Source organism: Zootoca vivipara, chromosome 5 (assembly GCF_965207765.1).
Source record: "Zootoca vivipara chromosome 5, rZooViv2.hap1.1, whole genome shotgun sequence".
Taxonomy (NCBI): Eukaryota; Metazoa; Chordata; class Lepidosauria; order Squamata; family Lacertidae; genus Zootoca; species Zootoca vivipara.
The window spans coordinates 89,277,129-89,295,761 of NC_142588.1; the positions used below are offsets into that span (position 1 = coordinate 89,277,129).

The window sequence follows — 18,633 nt, forward strand, 5'->3', positions numbered from 1 at the left end:
GGTGGCATGCAACAATATGCAGCACCTGTGCCTGCTCTGAAGAATCATAAACATGCAAAATGTTGTTATATCCTTGCCAAACGTTTGCCCATTTCAGGGTGGAAGTACTGTAGTGGGCGCCCTGAAATCAGTGAGAATGGGGGATGCACCACTGATTTGCTCATTGGCTGCTGTTTCAGTGCCCGCCCCCTTTCATAAGGAAATCTGTCCCCTTCACAACATGAATAGTCCCAACTAATCAGGGAATCCCAGAATAATGCCATCACAGGGCTGGAGAGACAACAACAACAACAACAACAACAACAACAACAACAACAATTTATACCCCACCCATCTGGCTGGGTTTCCCCAGCCACTCTGGGCAGCTTCCAACAGAAGTATTAAAATACAATAATTTCTTAAACATTAAAAGCTTCCCTAAACAGGGCTGCCTTCAGATGTCCTCTAAAAGTCTGGTAGTTGTTTTTCTCTTTGACATCTGGTTGGAGGGCATTCCACAGGGCGGGTGCCACTACCGAGAAGGCCCTCTGCCTGGTTCCTTGTAACTTGGCTTCTCGCAGCGAGGGAACCGCCAGAAGGCCCTCGGCGCTGGACCGGCAATCAGCGATAGCCAACAAAGGTGACTGAGCCAATGTGCATTCAAAGCACACTCCTCGCTCCCAAGACCACTAGGAACTGTAGTTTGCCCACACACAAAGCTACAGTTCCCAGCACCCTGAACAAACAACAGTTGCCAGGGTTCTTTTGGGGATGCTGTGTGCTTTAAATGTGTGGTGAGGGAGATGGCAGCAACGATGCCAGTACCGCCTCATCCCGCCACGTTCCCAAATAATCAGCGACGCTGTCACAGCGCTGAGTATCCAATCACTGAAGGCAAACCAAGATGACTGAGAGAGCTGACAGTGCTCTGCGGACGGATGGTTGGACGCACCTGCACGCATGGGTTCACCAATCACCCTTACTCTTGAGTGAACAGGCAGACATTCATAGTCCCCTAACAATTGCTGAAAATAGAGGTGCTTTTCAGGGCTGCTGAAAACATTTTCGAAAGCACTTTCCACCGAGTCCTTATGTACTCCCTAGACCTTGGCTGCCTTTGCCAGGCTCCACCTGCTTGCTGAGGGGTGGGGAACCCTAGGCTTTGGGTCTGAGAACTACCCATTTATCAGTCCACTGTTTCTCTCTAGGGATGTGGCCTGCCTTGGCAAGTGGAGGCTAAGGCCATGTGTGAGGATGCTGCCCCCTTGGTGGAGTCTGGGAGGGTTGCAGCCTTTGGGGATCTCACTCTAGGTGGGCTTCTGGTGGCTGGGATTGGGCTCGGGATCAGGCTCCAGGTCCACCGCCTATGTCACTGGCTCTCCCTTGCATCGGGACTAGACTACTGAAATGAGCTCTGCATGGAGCTGCCTTTTATGATGACCTGGAAGCCTCAGGTGGGATGGGGTGGAACTGCTTGTGACCCCCGTTGCATTGGTTACTGGCACGTTTTGGGGCACCAACTGAAGCAGGGGGGGCCAACTTGAATAAAATATGGAGGGGGCAGGTAAGCCCGGTGCCACCTACAGTTGCAATCGAAATTATTCAACCCCCATTGCAAATTGGGTTCATTATCCAAATTTACAAACTTTCAGCTGCTTGCAGCGAGCAAATCAAACAATTTTCAGCTGTTTACAGGGAAACCACTTGAAGCCTCCGTTGCGTTGAGCTATTTCAATTGCTTTTGTTTGATTTGCTCACTGAAAATTTTGATAACAAACCTGATTTTCAATGGAGGGGTTGAACAATTTCGATTGCAACTGTAATCGATCACAAGATGTGGTGCATGTACACCATTTGAATGGCACTGCCCATCAACTTGGGTGGGGGTACTCATGGCCCCCTCCAATATTTTATGGGGGGAGGTGAAGGGACTTCAGCCCCTAGGAGTTGGCTCCTATGAATAGAAGTGCCAGCTTTGACCTAAACCAGGGATGGGGAAGCTTTCTCCGTTCAAGGGCCGCATCCCTTTCCAAGCAACCTCCCAAGGACCACATGTGAATGAAGTGTTATCCGAGTTTGAGGATGCATGCCAGCCAGGCAAAGGCATCTGAGGGTGTGAGGAGGTGTGGCTTGAGAAAAAGGGGTGTGGCCTGGGAGGGGTGTGGCCTGGGGAGAGTCCCACAGGCCAGATAGAGAGGCCTGAGGTTCCCCACTCCCAAACCCAGTGGACAAACAGTTGCAAGAAGGCAGATTCATATATCCAATCTATTGGGCACCCAAGCAGCTCTGGGCCAGGTCCAAACATCCCTCTACATTGCGCACACACGGATTCCTGTGGATGGTAGGGGCACCGTTTCCCAGAGAACGCAAAGGAAACCAGCCAGACTCCCCAATCCTAGGGTGGATCCCTGCTCTTCTCAAACCTACCTGTCCTTTCCCGTGACTTGGCCAAGTCAAGATAACATCTTTAGCTCCACTGCTGGTGTGATTGTAATAAGTAGGCAAAATTCAATAGAGGGGGCTCAATCAAAGGGCAAACAAGCTTTTAAGAAATAGAGGGAGGGGAAGAGGGGCTTGTTAGCTTTATAAATGCACATCATACACAAGGCACTGTGCAGAGCAAACCAACACGGAATAAGACTGGAGTTGAGTCATGCGGGCAGGAAAGTTCTTTGCAGATCAGGGCCAAGTAGTAGTAACCCAACATTTGGACTGGAGTCTGGGTGACCCCATTTCCCTCTCACTGTTGTGAACTGCAGTGGTTTCAAATGCTGATCACCAGGCTTCCCTCTGTGTTTGTGCATCTAGTGGGCTAGCTGCTCCTAAACTGTTTAATGCACTCGTGGATGTTTATCTATTGAACTGTTCATTTGCCACCTTGCAAGTTCGTCACACAACTTGCTCTGGAAGAGAAGGGGGAAGGCGGGTTGGCAATTGCACAGGCACCAGCCAATCAGAGCTGTGCATGGAAGCTCTGCAGAATAAGTTGCCCCTGGAGGGGAAAGGGCTTGTTCGAACAGAATGTGCTTCCCGAGTGGCTCTGATGCTTGGATCATGTTTCGTTTGTACTCAGCCTAGAATTCATTTTGCACCAACTCTTCCCGCCAGGCTGTGTCCCAGGAAAAGCTGGTTCAGCCCCGGTGGAGTTAGCACTTCTCTTGAAGATCTGTTTGAGAGGAAGTGAGCTGCTCTTCCAAGAGGGAAAGATCACCACTTTCTTGCAATGTTCCCACTAATGTCATTTTGAACAGACACCAGATCAGATCTCCTTGGTGGGTTTTTTTTGGGGGGGGGGCTTTCCAACTGACACATCTCCTGCAGGAAATTGCATCTTTGGACTGGGAAGGACTCAATTTCAAGTGGGAAATTATACTGTAGAGTCTTATCTGCCAGAGGATCTACTCATGAGAAAGAAGCAAAGGAGGCCACTTGGTGCTCCTCCTCCTCCTGGAGGCAAATTGTCTGGTGCACACAAGTATGTGAGCACACACTCACCCAGCCTCAGACAGCCACACACCCAAACGCAATATTGTCGCCAAACTTCACATTTCTTTCTTTCTTTACGAAATTAGATTCATGCGACAATTTAATTGAAGCAACCCATTAAAAAGAATTGAGACGGCATAAATAAGAAGACCGTACGTTTTAAAAGCTCTTCAAATTAAATGTAACAAATCACTGGGGAGAAAAAACAAGAACCTCGGCTTAGGTCTGTTCTGTTGTTTGGGGCAGGATGCCACAAGCAGTTCTTTTCAGACACCATAACCTATGGGTAGGCAAACTAAGGCCCGGGGGCCGGATCCGGCGCAATTGCCTTCTAAATCCTGCCCATGGACAGTCTGGGATCCAGCATGTTTTTTACATGAGTAGAAGGGGTCCTTTTATTTAAAATGCATCTCTGGGTTATTTGTGGGGCATAGGAATTTGTTCATCCCCCACAAAAAAATATAGTCTGGCCCCACAAGGTCTGAGGGACAGTAGACCAGCCCCCTGCTGAAAAAGTTTGCTGACTCCTGCTATAACCTCTCGGAATGCGACAGTTTCTGACAAGAGGTTTTCAGGGCTTAAGGGGACTTCATTGGGGTGCCCCTGTGCCTTCCCATGGCATTTGGGCAGGTTTGGCTCGTGACCCCATAGAGCTGCACAGGTGAGAACATCTGCAGCAGCTGGAAAGTTGCCTTCAGCAGAGGATGTAACATGTCTTTGAATGCCCTTTGCAGGGAATCAAAGGCAGGGAGAGTATTGCTGTGCTCAGGTCCTGTTTACAGTAGGGCTGGACGATATCCATAACTCCCGTTTTTTGCAGGAAACCCCCGTATTTAAACCCGTTTCCCGCTGTTATCCCGAATGGCGAAATATCCCGTAATTCCCCCAGATTTTGAAAGCAGCTCCTGCTGGCCAGGGAGGCTCCTTCTGCGCATGTCTGGACATGAGCAGAACCTATTTCGGGTGCCGCTCTGCCCATGTCTGGGCACCGGAAATCGTGCAGCGCTGGCACCGGAAGTTGCTTCTACGCATGTCCAGACCGCGCCGCTGCTGATCCCGGATTTTGGTGATATCTGGTTTGTGATATATCACCAGCTAAACACCCCGGTATACTGATATTTTCACGATATCTGAAATAAGGATGGAGCTATGTAGAGGCATTGGCTGGCTTCACCGTTTCCCCCACATCATGATTTCTGCATAGCGTGCAGACACACACATATCATGATTCCTGATATATCGCCAGGTCAAAAATTATGAAACCGAGATCACGATGCGAACTTCAAACTGGTTTTGGACAATATCTTGATGTATCACCCAGCCTTATTTTGCAGGGCGCTTGGTTGGCCGTGGAAGCTCTGCATGGAAGCACCCTGAATTTTCTCAGTATGTGATAGAAGTCTACCTGCAAAACAGTCACATTCTGGAAGTGCTCTGCAGGGTGCTGGCTTCAGGCACTGAGCCTATTGGCAGACCAACTCTGTGTTACAAAGATGTCTTCAGACGTGACATGAAGGCTGGCAACACCAAACACTTGCAGATGACTGCAGTGCCTGGAGACAGGCAGTCAAGTTGTGTATCCACAGCAGTGATCAGAGGAGAAATAACCGCTGGGAGGAGTGCAGAGAGAAGGAACGCCTTGGTGCATCTGCAGCAGCACAAGTGGACGCCTCCAGCTGCCCCAGCTGCAACAAAACATGTCTCTCCTGTATCGGTCTCTACAGCCACAGCAGGCTCTGTAACTCTGCGACGGTTTCACTTTACTCCCAAAGGCGCACTCTTCCATTGTCTCCCCGGACAGACAGAGACCAACAGCAACTGGAAGTTAAGTGTCATTAGTGTCCGTTAGTTGCTGCAGTGGAAGTTTATTGTAGGCACTTGGTTGGATCCTGACAAGGGGCTGAGACACCAAGAGATTCTCTGATCCAAGAGCCCCCTTTCCCAAAGAGTCTCTTGCACATAGAGACATACATGGTGTGTCTCCCCCGCATCAGAAGAAAAATAATAATCCAGCAGCAATTATTCCTTACAATACATTAAAGGTCAATTCCAGGAAGGCATTTGCAGAAAGGAGCATCACCAAGCAGCCCAGTTGCAAAACCTTCGAGGGCCACATCCTGGAAGACTTCAATAACTTCTTTTCCCCTGGCAGCACGGCCATATGCTTTTCTCTTTCTTTCCCATTCTTTTCTCTCTTTTTTAATTAAAAGGAGAATTGTATGAACCACAGGAATTTATTTTTGCTATAAGGCTTCCTTGATTATTTTGCCACTTCTCAAATTGTATTGGATTTCTCCTGCAGTCAAGAGATTTTTGCATCTGAATAGCCTGGGAGGGGCTCTTTTATCTCTGGCTAATTGCAGATTGCAAGCAAAGCTGTGCCTGTTCAGTATCCTCCTCTTCCTAATGATACCCGGTTTTGTCAGTTTTACATTCTTGCTGCCTTGAGATGGGTTTGCGTCTCACTGAAATTGCCTTCATTTCTCTGTGGTTTCCCATCCTCCCCCCCCCATCTCTTTTTTTTTATTTGGTGAGATCTAGTGCTTATTGTATTTACATCAGAATATGGGAAACGGCTGCAAATGAGGACATCTATACCTGGCATACTTATGGCACTTTGCAGCATTCACAAGTTCACAAGGATACTGCAATCCAGCCTTCCCCAACCTTGGGTCCCTGGATCTTGCTGGACTACAACTCCCACCATCCATAACTCTTAGTAGCGGTGGATGATGGGAATTGTAGTCCAACAACATTTGGGGCCTCAAGGCTGGGGGGAGGCTGTGCAAGATCCTTGCAGGAGCCCTGGGGAAAGGACTGTAGCTCCGTGAGAGCTGTAAAAATGCACCAGGCCAGCATCTTTGGAGAAGGCATTCTACCCCTCCCTTTAAAGCAGTTCCCTGTGTTTCCAGTGCATCTGCTCTTTACGCAGAAAGTACCAGGTTCAAATCCTGGGCATCTACAGGCAGGACTAGGAATGTCCAGTCTGAAACTCTAGAGAGCAGATTGAGCTAAGTGCATGAGTTATCTCAGGAATGTAAGATTTTTATTTTAAAAAATGAGATGTAGAAGACTAATCGAAATTTTAAAAGAGCTGCAAGAAATACAGATAGAATAAGTAGAATACAGAGTCCTCTCTTAAAGGTAGGTCTTAACTCTTACTGCCTACAGAAAGCAGTAGCCCCTCCCAGCTCTCACCTGGAATCGATAATAATAATAATAATAATAATAATAATAATAATAATAATAATAATTTTATTTATATAACCCGCCCATCTGGCTGGGTTTCTGCAGCCACTCTGGGCGGCTCCCAACAGAATATTAAAAACATTCCTCCCACCCTCTCACCCTGGGAGACCATCATTTCCCTGTCTCTCGCCCAGGGTCTTCCATTAACCATCTACCACCCCATGGGCATATAATCCCTGGACCTTACTAAAGGCCCAGAGCAGAGGAAGCACAAAGAAATATTAGGAGAAAATGAAGGAGACCAGAAAGAAAGAAAGAAAGAAAGAAAGAAAGAAAGAAAGAAAGAAAGAGAAAGGACTTCCAATTTTTCACCTGCCGGTTACATAAAAAAGGAGAAAGAAAACAAGACATTCCATCCACGAATAACATATATCTTCTCCACTTTCTGCTAAGCAATATTTCTTTAAAGTCAGGTAGGTGGGCCAGTGGTCTGACTCAGTACAAGACAGTTTCCTATGTTCCTTTTGTAACCACCTGGGGTTTTTTCCAATTCCAGGAAGGCATCCTTACAACCACACCACCCTGGCTTTTAAAATACCAGTGTTTGGCTATGCATATGAGGCACCGGTCCAAGGGCTGCCTGTAGAGAAAAGTGCCTTGCACAGTTTGCTGCCATCCAAGGAGCCTGCAAGCCTCTCTCTCTCTCTCTCTCTCTCTCTCTCTCTCGCCCCCTCCTGCCTGCTCAGGAACACAAAACCTTCAGCCGGCCTCTCCCCTTTGGAACGTGCTTGACACCTGTGGGCTGGAGGGGAAGGAAGTGTCAATAACTTCCTTCTCCCTGGGCTCGGAGAGCGGCAAGCCTCGTCTTGGGCACTTGGCAGATGGATGATGAGGGAGCGGCAGCAGGTCAGGTTTCCTTCTGCCCTCAAATACAGAAAGCCTTCCGGCCTCTCTTTCTCCAGATTCACGGGCTGGAGCCTGCAAAGGGCGAGCTTTCCAGGAACTTCAGTGGCCTGGGGGTCATTTCTCTTCGGCCCGAGGTCACGGCCAGACCACTCTCCTTCTCTTCCGTCAGTCTAGGAGAAGCCAGAGGGGCCTCCTCACCGCAAGTAAGCAGCTAAGCAGATTGCCCCCTGGGATCCGTGCACAATCCCCCAAAGTAGAAATGCGCCACAATTTGACATTTGCCGGGGAAAAGCAGCCAGACCCATCGCCCGTTGTACCTTCAGGAAGGACTTTCGGCTGATTTCACCTCTGCAGAACAGGGGGAGAAGGACTGTCACAAAGGCAAAACCCTGTAAATGGAACACACCGCAAATGGAGCAAACTTCATCAGCCTCATCAAAGCCTAAGAAGGATCACAGAATCACTGAGCTTGGAGGACATTGGGCGGGACCTTGAAAGTCATCTAGCTCAACCCGTGTGCTTAAGGTGGGATCTGCAATGTACAATTCAACTGCAGTACTGCAGCACCCCTGACAGTGTGACCATTCTGTTGAAATACCTCCAGCGAAGGAGAGACCGCCACCTCCTGAGGCAGAGAGTTCCACAGACAAATAGCTCTTGCCACTAGAATGTGTCTCCTAATGTTCATCCAAAATCTGCTTCCCTGCAATTTCCATCCCTTTGCTTCCAAGTCCTGCCCTCTGCGGCAACAGAGAACAAGTCTCCTCTGTCTTCTGCATGACAGCTCTTCAGATATTTGAAGGCCGCTGTCCATTTTGCCCTAACCATCTCTTCTTTGGGCTACAAAACCCCGCAGAGCTTTCATAGGACTCGGCGTCTGGACTCCCCACCATCCTGGGGGTGTGTGGACCAGATGATTCTCTAGGTCCTTTCCAATGTTACAATTCTATGTTGCCAAACATCCACTGCTGCTATCGCTACCTGGCCAATGAAGCAATAGACGAGGGCGGTTCCTTGCAATGTTATTGTTGTTATTATTAAGAAGTTTCTGGAGGTAGAGTCATCAGGAGTGATTCGCTCAGGACCTACAGACACCTTTGGTGTCTGGGATCAGAAGAGAGCGAGATCTTATCCACCTGATCGCCAGCTGTCAGGCTGCCCTGGCTGAATCAGAGCGACAGCCCTGTTTATCTTGCACATGGCAAAATCCAACACTCAGATCATGCCAGCTCACACCGGCAGGACGAGTCCGACAGGTGTTGCCAATGAAGGAAGAGAGGAGCGGATCCTGCCAGTATCTGCCGAACTGGCAGGTGGAGCTGGGCCAAAAGAGAAGCAGATCCCATCTTTGGATGGAGTTTCGTTTCCTCCACCCGCTGTCTTATCATCACCCTGGCTGAGCGGCAACTTGCAACCCGGGTGTTTCCTGGGCTTGCTTTGAAACCTGCACTTCCGCTTGATTGCGCTGAAACAGCATTGTCAGCTGTGCCTCTGAGCATGCCCTGCCTCCCCCCCCCCCACTATTGCAGAACTGCAGCCCCCCTGAACTCAGAAATTAGCCAATGGTCCTCTCTGGCCCTGGCTGAGGACTAAAATGAACCCTCCTAAAGCCGTGCCCCCTCCACGTCCTGTTTATTGTGCATTCATGACTATTTGTGCTCATGGCGGTATTGGGGCGGTATATGGGATCCCACTTTCAAAGCTATTTGAACCTGCAAACATTTGGGAGCAGAAACAACAACAACAACAACAACTTTTTCATTTATACTTTGCCTATCTGGCTGGGTTTCTCCCCAGTGGCTTCTAGTACATATAAATATTTAATAAAATGTCAAACATAGCAAACTTCCTGATACAAGGCTGCCTTCAAATGTCTTCCAAAAGTTGTGTAGTTCTTTATCTCCTATGCAGTATTGTTATGTCTGTGACATCTTGCAAAATACACCCGCAAAGGGTATCGGTCTGGAGGGGCCTCCTGACATCCCCTCTGTTACATTCCTCTCCACCCTTCCACTGTCTGCACATTTATACTGTATGCTGCTCAGGGCAGACATCTATATTTTGCTTACGTCGCCCTGCAAAGCACCGTGCACAATTGTGGCTCGTGTAAATAGTGGGTGGCGCTGTGGTCTAAACCACTGAGCCTAGGGCTTGCCGATCGGAAAGTCGGCGGTTCGAATCCCTACGGCGGGGTGAGCTCCTGTTGCTCGGTCCCAGCTCCTGCCCACCTAGCAGTTCGAAAGCATGTCAAAGTGCAAGTAGATAAATAGGTACCGCTCCAGCGGGAAAGTAAACGGTGTTTCTGTGCGCTGCTCTGGTTTCACCAGAAGTGGCTTAGTCATGCTGGCCACATGACCCGGAAGCTGTATGCCGGCTCCCTCGGCCAGTAAAGCGAGATGAGCGCCACAACCCCAGAGTTAGGGCTGTCTTAAGCATGTCGGGCATCCTGGCGCCGTGGTGCGGAGATCGCTCCAGCACCCCCGCCCCGCCCCGTTTCTTGCCGCGGCTGGTGGGTGGCCACGCGGCTCCGCCACACAACGCCCCCCTACCGGCCCAGCACCCTGGCGCCCCATGCCACCCAGCCTACCCCTAGAGCCGGCCCTGCCCAGAGTCATCCGTGACTGGACCTAACGGTCAGGGTCCCTTTACCTTTATACGTGATAAGGGGCCAGGATGTAGTGACAGAATGCTTGCTTTCCAAGCAAGGTTTTTATTGCCTTCAGTCCTTGGGAACTATGAAAGTAAGCAACAGTGCCTCTGAGCAGGCACAGAGTATATTTCACTCGCAAATAAGGGCCAGGTTAGAGGTTACATTGAGCCAGCCTTCCCCACCCTGGTGTCTTGCTGGCCTACAACCCCACTCTCAATCAGCAGGGGCTGATGGAGGTCGGATACTGTGGTTACTGCACCCCTTCTCCACATTACCTGGTGGCATCTACCTGAAAACGCTTGGTAACCTTCTTACATCAGCCTAACATTTTCCTCTCATGGACCTCTCTGGTGGCTGCTGAATTCAGGTGGTGGAGGGACATCAATTGAGATGATGCCACATCATGTACCAGCTTCTGTTAGGCCAGGGTTGGGGAAACCTTTTCAGGGCCACATTTCCTCACAGGCAACATTTGGGGGGGGGCACAAGCCTGCAGTGGGCAGGGCCAGAGGCAAGAAGTAGCTGGGCCAAAGTTGGATGTGCGGCTAATTATTATTATTATTATTATTATTATTATTATTATTATTTATACCCCACCCATCTGGCTGGGTTTCCAGATGTTACCCTTATCTGTGTATATTCCAGGCACACACAAGTCAGGGGTTTGCACACACCCTTCATTCAGGAAAGCGAGAGGCATCTTTATGGGGAATCCTTTCTAGCCAGGGGGAAGCCCTTGAGGGGGGGGAAGCCCTTGAGGAGCAGGATCAGAGAGGGAGAATGTCCTGGCATTGAGTGTCTCATGAGAGTCCCAGGGGCCAGATGGAAAGGATTTGAGGGTCGCTCCTGCTCTGGCTCTCCCCACTGCTGGGTTAGGCATTCTGGAAAGAGATTTGGATTGCAAGTAGTTCTACACAGAGTAACCAACAGAGGAGCCCCATTCATGGTGGCACAGACAGGGAGAAGGGAAAAATTAAGCAGCTGCAGCTTTCACCATTGGTGACTCCTCCTGCCACAAGCGCAGGTTGAGGTCTTGAGGAAGCAGCTCCCATGTACTTCCTCATATTTGGAACACTGATGCATGATGCCTCTCCTTCCCCTTCTCCATACCACACGCTGGTGACTTTCTCAGCTGTTTCAGTATCTTATTTGTCATGGTGATTGCTCAGCGACTCCTCTTGGTATCTGAGATGTACACAAATCCAGAGCATTGCTTTGTGGTCACTACCATGGAATCTGGGTAGGCTCGGGTGTGCTTGAAGAGGCTCACCGTTAGTAACCTGTGCATTCTGATTTAGTGAGGTCAGGAAAAAAATCACAGGCGCAGCAACCCGGTTTCGTGTGGAATTGTGAGTCTCCCCACACCCTGTGTGAAAATGGGGGTGTTTTGTCACCTTCTTCCCTTCACCTCGGCAGATTCTTGACTAATAGAGGAGCCCTGGATCTCAAATTCTCCATCCAGCTATTGTTAGAGCCCTTGCATTTTGGGGTGTGTGGGGTGTTAGGGGAGGGGCAATACCTCTGGTGGGGACATGCCATGCTCCTTCTGGACCTTTGGACCCCACCCTGCACTCAGTTCTCACCTGGGGCTCCTGGAAGCTGCCAGAATAAAACACTGGCCACACCCAGGAAACGGCTTCGACTGGCCAGCTAAAGCAGGTGAGAGTAGCCAATGGGTTTCAAACCCTCGGGGAGTTAGAGAGTTCCCCTGCATGTAAAGAAAGCCTTAGGTGGATTGAGCAGACCAGATCAAGATGGGTCCAACGGTGAAGAAGGCAGTTTCTGCACTGTAGAGGGAAGTGAGGGACAGATAGGGCTCGTCCACACGGGAGCGTTCCGAGGTGGGGGCAGGGGGTGGCACGCCCTGGGTGCCATTCCAAAGGGGGTGAGACAAAATGCCGACTCCCGATCGGTGGCACCTCCCGGGGCGTGCACTGCTCACCATGAACCCCCCCCCCGGATGCACACCACGCCCCCTCGAATGCGCACCATACCCCCTGCATCCACATGGGAAGGGAGCCCACCTAGAGGAAGGAAAACACTGGTCCTAAACTTCCACTGCCTTGTGGGATGTCTTCAGGAGAAGAAATGGCTATGGAGTAAACCTTACACAAATCTGGAGTGGAGTTCCTAAGGTGGTTCAGTGGCCCCTTGTGCACCTCCTTCTGGCAACTCCTCCCACCCAGCTGGCTCCTGTGGACCCCCATCAGCGAGGCCGAGAGGAGGGTCTTGTCGTCTGGGCAGCCCAGGAGCTCCAGGCACATTGCCCAGGCTTGCACCCCGGGGAGGTCACTTCGGTGCTGCTAATGCAGCGGTTTTACTTCACCCCCGGAGGCACACTCCATTGTTTCTCGAGACAGATGGAGGTTAACAACAATGATGCCATTGGTTATACGTGCCAAGCACAATGCCTCGTTTCCACTTAGTGCAGACCCTAAACTGTAACTTCCTGCTGAAAACCTGTAACTTTTTATACTGCAAACTGACATTGTTGCTGTTGTCACATGTTAAGAGCTGTAGCTCCAGATGGCAATACTGTAATGCGGTGACAGTGGGAGAAGCGTCACAGAACAACTAATGAAGTGAAATGAGGTGTGGGCCACGCAGTGTGCTTCCCCCACTAAGGCAGTTCTAGTATCTCACTGGCTTGTTGCAGGACACATTCTGCAACAACATCAAAAGCCCACCACACATGTTAGGGTCTATACTTAGCAGAAGGCTTTATGTCAGCACATGGCTCCCTTACCTGCTTGCATGAGTATCTGTGGAAATCCTGACCATGCCATATCTGCGAAATCTGCCGCTATTTCAATGCTGCTGCGGCTGCGGAGTTCTTTATTCCTATCTTTTGTTAACTCTCAGGCTTCCCCTCCCCCCGCCTCCCATGTCATCCTGCCCATTCATGAATGGGAGGCCCCCCACTCCAACCGCAGTACTTTAATAGCTGGCGATCCCCCACTCGGCCACTAGGTGGCGCACCCTCCTCGCCGTGCCTCCCGCCCGGCCAGTGAGCCTTGAGAGATGGTCTCGGAGCGCCCGCCCTTTCCAATTCATCTTTCCCTCGGAGCCCCGCCTCCCCACTTTGGGAGGCGGTAACCCAGAGGACGCCAGCCGCCCAATCAGCGCGAGGCTTGGCGTTGCTAGGGGCGTTCCCGCCGCGCCTGGCCCGCGCTGAGCGGGCGCCTGGTTGCCGGGGGCGCGGCCCTCGGCGCGATTGGCAGCCGGGCTCCTCCCCCTGGGTCTGAGCCGCGGAGGCTTTGCAGGAGCGCCCAGAGCAAGAGCGTGAGCGGCCGAGAGAGGATCCCCGAACGAGGGGTGGCGCTGGCTGCGTGCGGAGCCCGCGAGTCGCTTGCAGCCTGCCGCGCACCGAGCCTCCTGGGTCTCTCCAGCCGGGGAGGAGGACCCTCTGCGGACCCCCGACGCCGGGGAATCCCCAGCCCAGCGCGACCACCCCGGACGCAAGAGGATACCAAGTGGGGCGGGAGAAATCCTCGCACTCCAGCTCTGCCGCGCTTTAGCATCGGACCGTCCACTAGGGCCTGGACGAGCCCACTTCAGTTCCGACCCAGCAGCAGCACAAGAGAAAGCGGAGCTTAGCAAGCCGAGCGGGGATCCGCTGTCCGCATCGCGGACCGGACCGGTCGTCTGGAGAAGCTCCGGCCGGTTCTGACCCGCTCCAAGTCCCCTGAACCCGAGCAAGGGAGACCCCGGGACCTGCTGGGGAGAGCGGCGTCCTTGGAGAGGCGCGCGGAATTCCGGGGAGCTGTTGGTGCCGTCGGAAGACCCGCTCCGGCGAGAGGTTCCGCCCGTCCAAAGCCGTCTCCGTCCGGGCTGCGGGGTCGGGCGAGGAAGGCAGGGCAGGACTGTTGTCTCTCTTTGCCGGAGTACGAGGTGCCTTGGGCGGACAGTGCCTTTCGGGACCGCCCGGGACTATCGGATCGACCCGCTGGAGCCTGGAGGAGTTTAATTTCGGGAGGTTTTTTGGGTGCAAATATCAGCCCGCCGGACGCCGAACCGACGCCGGGGACGGAGCGTCCGCTCCCCGCCGAGGACCGCGAGCAGCGACGCGCCTGAAGTCCGCGCCCGCCCCGGGGGGCTCGGGATTGTGTAGCCGCCCCGCCGGGCTCCGGCCCCGCGATGGCCGCGGCCCGCCCGGGGGCGCCCCAGCCGCTGCTCCCGGTGGTGCTGCTGCTTCTGCTACCGGGCGGTTTTCGCGCATTGGAAGGTGAGGCCCGGCGGATCCCTTGGTGGGCAGTGGGGGGGATTTCTCGCGGGGATCGGCCTCCCCGTCGGGGGATCCCCATTCCGAGGGAGCGAAATGGTGCAAATTTCAGCTTGGCACTCACCTTTGCTTGTGTACATGCACTGCACATTGAATTCTGCGGATGCACACACTAAATAATATTTGCGTTTTGAGGGTACCGGGGGTCCTTAAGAGCCCCACCCTTTTCCAGAGTCAGGAACCCTTTCAACCTTTATCAATATATCGGACATCAGATGGAGAGGCAGCCCCCAGAGGTGTCTGCTCTCCTGAGTCCACATACACGCCCAAGAAAGCACGTCCATTGCCTTGGATGGGTGCCTGGAGAGAAGCCATTGTCCCTGTCTGTTTGGGATGGGCAATTGTTCCACCTCCGCCCTACCCGCTTCCCTAGATACCCCACTCCATTCAAACACTTGGCCCCTTCTTCTCTCCTCCAGCCTCGGTTTCACAAATCTGTGGCAGCCTTGATGAAAACCATCAAGTCCGAAGCATGCCCTCTTGGCCTGAGATCCAGTCTCTGGTCTTTCCAGGGTCTTCTAGCTTAGATTCTCCACCACCCACTTGGCGATAGATAGGGCCATTACCCTTGCTTAATGTCGAGGTCCTGTGTTATGACACTGGCAGCTTCAATATTGGCGGGCAAGTGAAGGAAGCTGGTGGGCAACTGGCCTTGCTGCCCGTTGTGTGGGTTGCTGAGAGTTGGCTCAGCTAGATTTTGGAGGGTGGTGATTGTGTTGTAAGTGGCAGGTGAGAGAGAAGAGATCCTCAGAGCTGTCAAGTACTATCCATAAAGTTGCTAAGTTAGCCATGCTTTTGACTGCGGGTGAGATTTAGACCTTTGCAGCTCAGAATTTGGGTTTGCATTCTTTTCTCACTTCTTTGACTGCTTTCTTCTGGCTGTGAGACTTTTTTTCTTCAGATTGGGAACCTGGGAGGCAGAAAGGGCACTTCTGCCACTTGGCCTGCATTAAAACAGAAATGCAAAGCTGTGAAATGAAGCAGTTCATGGTAGACTTAAAAAAAAAAGCTGAGTTCAGAGTTTGTTTTAAAATTAGTTCCTTCTGTAAGAGAGCCTCACACATAAGAGTAGTGGCTTACTTAATTGTTGCATTTCACAGCATAGATGTCTCACTGAAAAGTTCCGATTCTGCAGAAATTGTTGGAGCCACCTGAAGATAGCCTGAGTATCCTATTCCTGCTTTAAGCCCAAATGATACTTCTGTTTAGTATAAAGCACAATTTTAGCAGAAATGGAGATGTTTGTATTCTAGTGGAATCTCCCCCCAATATACTTCCTATCTTTAGCAAAAGAACAGTAGGCATTAGTGTTCCTTTTGGGTGTACGGTAGGCAGATTTCAAGTTTGCTTTTCCGCAACCCCTTGGTCCTGAAGGCCAGAAATGGTGCTCTTTAGCCTCGCTGAAGGGTTGAGCCTTCAAGAACCAGGACGGAAGGCTTGCAACTCAGTTGAATTGTGAGACCAGAGGAGAGAAAACTGCTTGTTTTCCAGTTCTGGTAGAAGTTTTAACTTTAGTCATTTTGCCAAATGCGTGGGAATGACGAGGTTTTGTCCCATTACAGAAAAGGTGTTGGGCCTTTGGGCAACCTCGGGAAACTTCTTGGTTCATCTTGCCCTTTGTGTTCTGAATCTTGCCAAAATGAGAGGGGGGGGCATGTTTTCAGCATGCTCAAGAAGAGCAGCACAGAAGCTGGAATGCAGACATATGTGACACATTCTCAAAAATCAGTGCTGGGGAATTTTCTTAATATGCAGCCTCATTTCTCCAGCTACCTCCCACCCTCCCCTCCACACAAGTATGGAAGTTGTCTCTTTTAAAAGCAGCTTCTGCGAATTTCCCCAAACCTGCCAGCTTCAGCATGGCTTCCCTAGGATACATTCAAAAACATGCTTTTGACTTCCTTTCTTCTTCTCCCCTGTTTGACGCTGGCTTCAAGTTTTCCTTCCCAGGCACATTCTTTTGCTGGGATGGCAAAGGCGCTGGGTTTGTGGTGAAATGAGAGAGAGAGAGAGAGAGAGAGAGAAGGGGTGGGAGTGAGTGTGTGTGTGTGTGTGTGTGTGTGTGTGTGTGTGTGGAAGGAACCCTTTTTGGCTCCTGCCGGGATTTTCAAGAAACAAGCCTCCTTCCAAATTACCTTGGCTCCTTTTGTACAGAACAAGGTTGGAGCTTTTCCGCCTTTTTGGGAACTGCCTCAGCTGGAAGGCGAGGCATCAACACAGGCAGGCAGCCACTTCGTGGAATATCTATCTCCCTTCCTCCAAGATCATTTAACTCCTGGAGAACAAGGGCCTTTTACAATGAATTGGAAATTCCTGCAGAGGGATAGATATTTTTCCCCTGTTCCATATATGCAGCTCCATTTCTTCCGATGGGGACAGCCCAGGCATTTCACCAAACTGTATCAGAAAGCTCGGCAAACCCACAAAGATCTCTGGGCTTTGTGAAGGGGGCACATCACAGGACTTAAAACCAGTGTTGTGCGTTTCTTAAGTCTGCCTCCCTTCTCTTTGTTGTCTTGGTGTTCTGATTTCCCTGACCTGGCGTGCTTTATGGGTACAGTGTCTCCCACGTTCACCACTTCAGGTGTTTCCCTTAAGTTTCTTCCGTTCTCCAACTCCCTGTGTGCTGCTGTGATACTGTATTGTCAGGCCTATGTAGATCAATGCGTCTTTGTCCTGTCCTACTTTGAGAAAATGGGGTGGCAGGCTTGTCACCCCCCGTTAACCTCCTAAAAATGAAGAGCAAATTGGAGGCTATAGAAAGGCTTGCTCAGGAATAGCAACACTCTCTCCCCCCCCCCTTTCTCTCTCTTACTGTTTCTCTTATGTGTGTGTATTTAAAAAGAGCACCACCTTGCAGACGGAGGAGTTTGCTTCTCAGCTACATGCCAGGCTCTCTCCGCGAGGTGCTTGGGTGGGTTGGAGATTTGGCTTCTCAACCTGCACTTTTCCTCCTGCTTTCCTTTTGTTCCAGCTGGGCTGCATGTAAACCGAGCAGTGGCGTGTGCGGCATATGTTGTGACTTAACTCTGCGAATCAGGGTCGCTTGACCCTTAAGATCACCAGGAATGCGCTCGTACATTCCTTTTTTTTAAGGGTGTGGGGCGGGGGTGGGGGGCTCTCACTCAAAAATAAAAATAATACATACATTGTGTTGCTGGTGTGTCCCCCAATGCTGCTTAAAAAAAGCTGCTTCCTGATGCAGACTGTGCCGTTTCTGAGCAGTTACTGTAAATCTAGTGTATGCATTACTTTAGTGCTAATAATAAATCCATAGCAGCAATAAATCCATATGCGCGCACTCTATATAAACCGCAGCTGCTAGTAACCCAGGATTCTGCCACCTCGCGTTGCCCTGTCAGGTTTCGGTGCCAGAAATGTGTAACTCCCAGCTAGTTTTGTTACCTCTGCGTCCTGACCCGTGAGAGCTGGGATTTTGCGGTCGGCTGGGGTGTGAGCGTGCACATTTTTAGACTTGTGTCTGGGCTTTGCTCTTTTTTTTTTAATATAAATGCAACATGACTCTGTTCAATTGTGCTCCTTCTCCCCTCTCCTCCCCGCTGCTCCACTTGGCCTGACCTATCGGGAGCCTGGTGGAGAGTCCAGTTTCTTTGCAAGGGAGTGCAGAAGGGGAGACGTCGAGGGGCGGAAGGGTGTGTGGCGGGGTGGGGGGTGGAGAAGCCTGCTCTTCAGCAGCGAGTCACTGAGGGCTTTGTAAGGGCTGGGAAGAAAATGGTTCCTTCCCCAGATTTCTGTGCAAGCGTGCTGGGTCTGTTTGAAGTTACAGTGTGTTTTTCTTCTCTGGTTCAGCAGCGCCTCAGCCTGCCGGAGCAGGAATGCTCTGGCCCAGAAGCAACGGCGGCGGCTTTCTCTGGCAAAGGCACTTGAACGCGAGGAGAGGCGAGCTTGGCTGGGGAGCCGAGGCCCCACGGGAATAGGTTTCCCTTGCTTGGCCAAAGAGCGCAGGAGGGAAAGGAGGAGCGCTTTTGGAAAATGCGAGCTTTCTCTTCTTTCCCTTTTGCTCCGTTGTTGCTGCTTCCCTTGCTTGCAGGCTTGGGACCGTCCCACCCCTGTTCTGCTGGAGAGAGAGAGAAAAATGATACGCCATTAATTTAAACTGCATTAAATCACATTTTCTATA

The 18,633-nt window shown here is 51.2% G+C and overlaps 1 protein-coding gene across 2 annotated transcripts in view; it reads left to right on the forward strand.

The window, feature by feature from the left end:
* The first annotated feature begins 13,481 nt into the window (after nt 1-13,481).
* The window catches only part of EPHB3 (EPH receptor B3), an 81,746-nt gene continuing 76,594 nt past the window's right edge, over nt 13,482-18,633 (forward strand). For both annotated transcript variants that reach the window (XM_035132367.3, XM_060274343.2), the window contains exon 1: nt 13,482-14,435. In XM_035132367.3, the coding sequence (XP_034988258.2) occupies nt 14,348-14,435 (88 nt within the window). In that variant the 5' untranslated portion in view covers nt 13,482-14,347. The remainder of the gene's footprint in view (nt 14,436-18,633) is intronic.